The sequence below is a fragment of the Tigriopus californicus genome, chromosome 1 (genome assembly GCF_007210705.1).
Source record: "Tigriopus californicus strain San Diego chromosome 1, Tcal_SD_v2.1, whole genome shotgun sequence".
Classification (NCBI taxonomy): domain Eukaryota; kingdom Metazoa; phylum Arthropoda; class Copepoda; order Harpacticoida; family Harpacticidae; genus Tigriopus; species Tigriopus californicus.
The window spans coordinates 2114462-2122199 of NC_081440.1; the positions used below are offsets into that span (position 1 = coordinate 2114462).

A 7738-nucleotide genomic window follows, 5' to 3' on the forward strand; every position below is an offset into this window, starting at 1 on the left:
TGGAGATGGTTTCCGCTTTCTACGTTTATTAGTCAATATCTAGTAAAAGCAGAGGGCACTCCCTATTCCTCTTGAAAACAAGCCTTATGGCTTAAGAGGATCTTGGGGCATCCTGCACTTTTACACTCATACCTATTTTATCTCTGATCTACTTTTACTTTTTTTGTGCATCCTTTTCACCATTTTGGAAGTTAATCTTAAAAAGTCACATTTTATCATGCACATACTAACCAAATGAAAAATACTGTCTAGTTTGTCAACCAAACCATCAGCAAAGAAGTGTAATGTAATTGAAATATTGATCTATGCAGTTGAATAAAATTTTGAAAGAAATTGTAATTCCAAAGAATTACTATCAAAATCAATGTAATCACAACTCAGATTTCAGATTTCAAATTTCAGATCACAGTCATTGATTGTCGATTTTTATGTTTCAAATCGGCGAAATCAAAACCAATCACATATCAAAATTGAATCACTGAAGTATGACAAATCGTGTTTTCTGAAAAATGGCTGTTCATTGTGTTCATCAACACCATCTTCTCATCTCACATTACTTTGACCATTTTTTAAACAAGTCAGCTTTTTAATGAAGGATTGCCTCATTCAGTCCATTGTAGTGTATTGGTTTGTAAAATATTTCATGAAACTTGTTCATTCATCTCTCAAAATATGCATTATAAATCTCATAACAAATCATAGTTCGATCATTCTTCTTGAGCATCAAAAGAAAATGTAAGCAAGTAGTCCTTCAGTTTAAGATGCCCACCACTGCCTCGGAGGTAAATTACTCAGCTTTTAAATTCCCAAATTCTTGTCATTCAAAAGACCTATCTTCAAAAATGGCGCCATACCCGGCGAAATCGAACCCAACACCCAAAACGGTTGTGACCAAAACCGTTTCAGCGTTGCCAATCCCAATACCATTTCGCCACTTTCAAAGTAATTTCCACGAGCAATCCAATCCAAATCCAGAAAACCATTCTGGCTTCATTAAATGGTTTTCGCATTCATCATGATCAAAAATGGCTCGTCCACACTGACGGAAATTGAAGGTTGTAAAATCACAATCGTCAACGGCATCACTTGTTGAAGAATTCAGATCATACGCGGTTTCAGGTTATTGTTCCTAGATTCTTGTTATCGTAATCTCTTTGAAACCTCCATAAAATCCGAGTCCATCCCTCCCTCTGAATTGCAATTCGCAGTTTTATTTGACCATGGAACATACTAGACCCTTCACCGTTATTGTTGAAGGCAATATTGGCAGTGGCAAATCCACCTTCTTAGAATGCTTCTCCAAGTACCCTCAGGTGAGGAATTCAATCGACTCTTTAACAACCTACCATTGTTATACTGAAGTATCTGTTTGTTATTCATTTGATTAGGAAGTGGAGGTGTTTCCCGAACCCGTGGCCAAATGGAGAGATGTCCGTGGACACAACTTGTTCCAATTGATGTATGAGGATCAGGAGAGATGGAGCATGGCGTTTCAATCTTATGCTCAATTGACCATGCTGGAACTGCATAATCAGACCACATTGGTGAGGGGTTGAGCACTTCTGGATGGAGTGTAAGAATTGGATTTATTGAGTGATCCACTCGTTTACAGGCCCCAGTCAAGATAATGGAACGGTCCATATTTTCTGGACGACACTGTTTCATTGAGAATCTGCATGAAGAGAAGAAAATGAAGCACTCTGAGTACACGGTGTTGTGCGAATGGTTTGATTTCTTGCAAAAATCTCCAATGTTCAACTTGAAAGTGGATTTGATCGTATATTTGAAGACGTCACCGGAGGTTGCCTTTAAACGCGTTAAACAGAGAGCTAGGAGCGAGGAAAAGGTAAAAAGTCCCTACCTTCTCCTACGCACAATCATGTTGGGGTTTACAAGACGAGATGTGTTGACAAAAGCAGACTTTTTTCTAATTTATTATGGCACTTCGGCATGGATCCTGTTGCTGGTTGGTTTCAAGTCAGTCTTGGAAGAGCTTTTGGCGTATACTTAAGGGCGAAGTTGACCATTCTCATGACGAATTTGGCGTGATTCGTTTTTTTATGGACGTAGAATTGAATTTTTTGCCAATACTTTTAGAATGCCACATTTCAAAGATTGATGGGTACATGGCTTGTCCCAATTCCATGGAAAAAAAGTCAATGGATTTGGAGGACAATCGGAAGTTAATGTATGATTTTAGAAACAAGCAGGCTCGGATAGTTTTGAGGGATGCTAAATTGTGGTTTGAACAAATTATGTAAATCCGACTTATTCGAGGTCAATATTAATCCTTAGTACCATTGTTTCAGATACTACCTATAGAGTATTTGCGGAATTTACACGACCTGCACGAGAAATGGTTGCACCAGAGCACCGATCTGCCCGCGGAATTAGTCGTGATCGAAGCGGATCAAAACTTGGAACAAAATCCCGACATGTACGCCCAAGTCATGGAAAAAGTCCTGGCCAAAGCCCAAGCCCAACGAGACGCCCGAAAAGAGAATCCCCGCCTAACCAAACTAAGTCTAACCCGCCCCGCCAAGACCTGTTATCCATCTTCGCCCACCAAAGTTCTCGGCGAAGTCAACAAAATCGCACCCGGTCAATGAGCCGAAGACATGTGTACCTAAAAATGAATTAGCTCAAAATAAAATGCCAACACGACTAGGCCAAAATTACAAGATGTAGCGAACTCCGTATTTAGTACATAATTATCAATCGTAAAAACAGCGAAAAACAAAATTTGTTGAGTTTGACGGGTGATGTCAGGTCATTATCATCATCCTGGATCAATGATCACCCACCACGGTTACGATCCCACAATGATGTTGTTGATGGGGATGTGAATAAGTTTGACAAAGAACCCGATGAAGCCCATGATCCCAAATCCAATAGCCGTGGCCACAGCAATCTTTTGGAACTCTGCAAAGAACCACCAAAAAAGCACCGTTAAATCACCTATTATTTCCCATTTTCGAGATTGCCATTCGAGCATGCCATCCGAGTTCAATCGACCATGCCGTTTCCATTATTACCTTTTCGGTCAGGTTTGGTGCACCGTTTGACCAATCGGATCGAATCCTTGGCAAATTGCCGCGTAGGCTCCACAAATAGCATGATCTGATCCATGTTGTTGAGAATTAGACGCAGGAAACACAAGAAATGTTACTCAGAATGGATTCGTTTACAGTGTGTGCAATTCCAAACGACTGGGCTGTAAGCTGGCTAGATAGGCTGGACTGGCAGCCTCGGCGGCGTGGGCGGCGACTATTCTCTGTCAGTTGTTCCACGTCAAACCCAGGAACGCCGACAGAAAAACAGTGACGTTACTCACCGGAAAACAGGGAAACGAAAACGAGTATAGAGAAACCAACGAATGGAGCTTTTCTTTCGGGGGGGGGGATGTGGGCTGAGCCTGGATGTTACATTTTGTTATACTCCCAATCAAAATCTGAGTCCGAACACGAACCCAAAGATTGAGGATTTTTGGAGACGCCGACGACAGATCAAAATAGACCGACGATCTCGCAACCTTTCATTTTATTCTCTTTCTCTCTTTTGTTACAAAATGACACACGAGGGTGGTACCAAATAAAGCGAGACAATTGTTATGAAAATGTTGCGTTTGAAATGATCACTACGAAACTGAGGTCATGTGAAAGATCCAACTCTCACGATTCTGATGATGTAGTATTTGCTTTGGTGTGTTATTTGTTTCTGAAGAAATTTGTATGCAAATAAGGCAGTCTGCGCCACCCCTTCAGAATTACTGCAAATTGACCATATACCCAGCAAAAAGCAATGCCTCACATCTCTCAGAAAACCAGGGGTTTCTTGGCCAAAAGGATGATCAAGGTGTTGCTCCATGCACTTTTACAGCCCAGATTTGGCACCCTGCAACTTCTGACTTTTTCCACAGCTAAAGTTCAAACTTGTTGGACACAGACATATCCATCAATTTTGAGCTGAAAGTTGCTGTGAACAGGTGCTTCGGCAGCCCTGCTAAGTAGACCTCTAACATGTTTATGACAACTAGAAGAAGAGAATGCATAAGGGGATTGTTGTGCACGGTGACTATGTCGAAAAATGTTGCAAATCAAGTTTTTCATTTTTTTTTTTTTTTAGTTTTAGAGCGAATTTAGTAGTCCTGATTTGTTTGGTATCCCCCTCGTAAAATAATGTAGTCCTTGATCTAAACCCTAACATCCACTTGGCATGAATGAGTTCTGTTGTTCATTTCAAAATGTCTCTGTATACTATTGTACAAATAATATTCTGACTTGACGTCAGGATAGTTTCTGTGATAAAACTACGCAACTTAACATATCCGGAACTTTGCGGCATAACTAAGTTGATTATTTAAGATTCATTTAGTCATTATGACCAAACGTTACGTTTGTCTCTATTCTTCCACACACAGCTTTACCGAACTTAAAGTACCACTTAATTATTAACTAGAAGATCCACAAACCTTGATGAGGAGCCGACCCACATCTTGAACATGCATGCGGTAGCTAATACTGAAAACAGGCCCAACATCTTTTCTTTCTTTTTTTTTTTCATCAACGACATTTGAACAAACTTCACAAAACGATGAAAATAAATGTTTATTTCGAGAGATTGCAACCCTGTGATTGATCAATGCCATATTCGATCTTTAATGCCCAAAAGGAACTAGATACACCAGATCTTTATACACGAGGTTATTGATCCTTAATTTAGGAAAGTTCTTGACGATCGGAGTGTCGACATTCAGGACTCCGGGGCAAATGGTTTGTTGGTCTTCCGCGTACAGCACCACTTTAAACTTGGGTGGATCTCGCGACATTTGTAGCTCGATCACCGAGCACTCTCCCATTTGACGAGTGCTCCCTTGTGGCTCGAACATAGGCCCATCGGTCATCCCAAAGCTTTTCTTCCCCTTGCACGGCCTAAACAACTGATCGTGCCCGTCTTTCCCGGAAGCTGCCTTGGACAGAAAACAGTTCATGGGAATCACTTGAAAGCGAACCGTCTGACAGAGAACGGTGTCCTTTAAGCATTTGAATTCGGTCTTGAGGTAGGCCTCATTCATGAACTCCGAGGGACCCACTATGATCTTAAAGATGGCACCATACTCATTGGGATCACAATCTGCCATTTGCTTCCCTCCCGTGATCCAAATCACTTGACCCGAGGTCGGATCTCTCTGAATGGCGAGGTCACAAATGAACTCGTTGGAGTGACCAGCGTCCTTGAAGCCGCCATAGAGAGGCTCGTAGCGACAGATCTGAAAGAATTTGTGGAAGCCCGTGCTGAATTTACGGGTTCGAAATGGCGAGTTCAGGAATAGGATCTGTTTCGTGGCGTTTTTGAACTCGGGAGTCATTCTCGAGGCCGCAATGGAGGGATCTTCCTCACGGGTGAAGCTGTCGGTGACACTCTCGAACACGGTGCCAATGCTTTGGTTGGCTCGTATGTATTTGAGCAGATGTTTCATGTACACGCCCTGACACACGGACTGATTGGCATACTCGAAACTGCGCATTCCGGCCTTGGTCCCGTAGGCAATCAGAAAACTGGTGGAGAACGTGATCATCTCATGATGAGCCTGGGATAGAAGACCTTTGATGGAATCAGGAGCCACGTCCCGACAAGAGTCGTAGATGATAAGGCCCAAGAGAGGATGGCACCGGTTAATCCGTAACTCAATCTCCCCGTGCCAAATCAGTTGAGCTTCCAAGGGCAGATTGGGAGAAAGATCAGAGTCTTTGGCTACCAAATACGTCTCTTCGCCGTAACCTAGGGCGTGACCGTTGTAATAGAAGAGGGCGTAGGTCGTCTCATCGACAAAGGTGCAGAAAAGATCCACCGCGTTGCGGACCTCTTGCAAGGTGAGATTGACCAATGGGATGACTTGAAAGTCCATTTCCCTGAGGGCTTTGATCAATGCGAGACCATCCAGCCGTGGGGCGTTGAGATGATGGAACTCATCACTGAAATATTCCTCCTGGCAGATCACCAATGCCACTTTGAAAGTGGCCCATGATTTGGATTCGGATGCATAGGTTGACATGTGGCAAAGGACGTCATCAGATTCTAGACGCTCTCCATTGTCAATGCAAGTGATGATGCATTTATAGCGCCAATACGTGACTGAGTTATCCATATTTGGTATCTCGTCGGTCATTTGCATACCATGGCACACTGGAATGACCTTAGTGATATGTATGGGATCATTGGGACCGTCCACCAAGTCCTTATTCATGCCCTGCTTGATCCATTCGTATTTGAGCCCGTATTTACACACGGCCACACATCTCATACTGACCTTATCCCCAACGGAGCATTTGACTTCAGTCTTGAAATTGGGTTGTTGGACTATCACAATGTTCTCGTTGGAAAACTCGATGCTTTCAAGTTGTTCTTCAGTGGGAACCAGATAAGTCAGATTGGCTTTCACGGACTCCTTGGATTCCATGTCATTTTTGATTTGACAAAAGTAGTCTCCAATATCATCGAGAGAGAATTCTTGAATTAGGAGCGTTTCCTCGCAAGCCCCCGCCACAGGTTGATCATTTTGATACCACTGAAGTGTTAGTGGTTGATCACTGATAGCTTTGACTTCCAATTGAACACTCCTCCCAATGAGGCACTCTTTGGTCAGAGGTTGAACCTCGATATGAATCGAGCCCTCCCGGAGCCTCAACTCCAATTGCTCTGAGTAGATGCCTTGGATATCTTGGTTATCATCCGATTTGACCAGGATTTGATGCATGGCTTGGCAAGAAAATAATTGATAGGAGACGGGTTCCAAGTATTGAAAGCTGATCTGGGGCCCATCGCCAAACGATTTCCAATCCGAATCCGCTGGACCCCTGATGAACCAGTGATACATGGGTTTGGGTATACCCTCTGCCTTTACCTCAACCTGGATCTCCTGACCTAAATCCAATTCAATCACATGAGCATGCTCAATATTTTTAGTCCATTTCAGGGGAACAAATGGGAAATATAATGCTTCCAGAGTGGCACTCGCAGGATGATCGGCTTGGAGACCCTCCACAACCCAGACAAAGAGTTGGGTAAAGCTGACCTTTTTCATGGAACACTCGGAAATAAACGTGTCAGGTGTGGTGGCTCTTATTTCGAATACATTATCGTTGGCAGTCACACTGCTCAAAACCTGGTTGAACTCGGTGTCAGACAGGTTGTGAATCAATCGAGTAATAAGAGAGTACTCTTGGGGCCGTTGCTTCTGAATCTGAACCAAACCCCAAGAATCGGGGATGACCTCAAATGGCAGCCGATATTCGAACACACCCGTCATAATGGCTCACCTAAATTAGACGGTGCAGTGGGATTTACATATTGACATCGTGCATTTGCAATTTTCCTTGTTTTGATACATATCGTACATATGCTTATAGGGATCAAAACAAAGATTTCTAGACGAAGGTGACTGATTTGCGTCACTTGAAAAAGAATCAAAAGTTATAACTCGCACTATCTATATAAAGGCTAACTCCATTGGACATGGACCGACTAAATGAGCGGAAGGCAAGTACCAAATACTGATTCAAAGTTTAATAATGCTCGTGTCCTTGTTATTACAATTTCATTAGCTATAACGGATTCCCAGTGCACCAACAGTCCTCATTTTCCCCGAAATGTTTCTCCTTTTTTAAGCACAGCAAAACATCTCAAACCCAATATCACTAATAAAAACCATCCAAAGGCTGAAGCAAAATCTACCACC

The 7738-nt window shown here is 42.6% G+C and overlaps 2 protein-coding genes across 2 annotated transcripts; one reads left to right on the forward strand and one right to left on the reverse strand.

The window, feature by feature from the left end:
• Positions 1-1064: 1064 nt before the first annotated feature.
• On the forward strand, positions 1065-2681 carry LOC131878958 (deoxynucleoside kinase-like). The gene is made up of 5 exons (XM_059225125.1): positions 1065-1119; positions 1209-1313; positions 1389-1544; positions 1613-1846; positions 2310-2681. The coding sequence occupies exons 2-5, from the start codon at positions 1221-1223 to the stop codon at positions 2607-2609; spliced, it is 783 nt and encodes a 260-aa protein (XP_059081108.1). The 5' UTR covers positions 1065-1119; positions 1209-1220; the 3' UTR covers positions 2610-2681.
• A 1912-nt stretch (positions 2682-4593) lies between these two features.
• Positions 4594-7601, reverse strand: LOC131878888 (mucosa-associated lymphoid tissue lymphoma translocation protein 1-like). Its single transcript, XM_059225031.1, has one exon. It carries the CDS (start codon positions 7307-7309, stop codon positions 4658-4660), a length of 2652 nt encoding a protein of 883 aa, XP_059081014.1. The 5' UTR covers positions 7310-7601; the 3' UTR covers positions 4594-4657.
• Positions 7602-7738: the final 137 nt, after the last annotated feature.

Coding starts and splice junctions, on each gene's coding strand:
- LOC131878958 (XM_059225125.1), top strand. CDS start 1,221: ATGGAACATACTAGACCCTTCACCGTTATTGTTGAAGGCAATATTGGC. Junction 1,545..1,612: donor TGCATAATCAGACCACATTG/GTGAGGGGTTGA, acceptor ACTCGTTTACAG/GCCCCAGTCAAGATAATGGA. Junction 1,847..2,309: donor GAGCTAGGAGCGAGGAAAAG/GTAAAAAGTCCC, acceptor CCATTGTTTCAG/ATACTACCTATAGAGTATTT.
- LOC131878888 (XM_059225031.1), bottom strand. CDS start 7,309: ATGACGGGTGTGTTCGAATATCGGCTGCCATTTGAGGTCATCCCCGAT.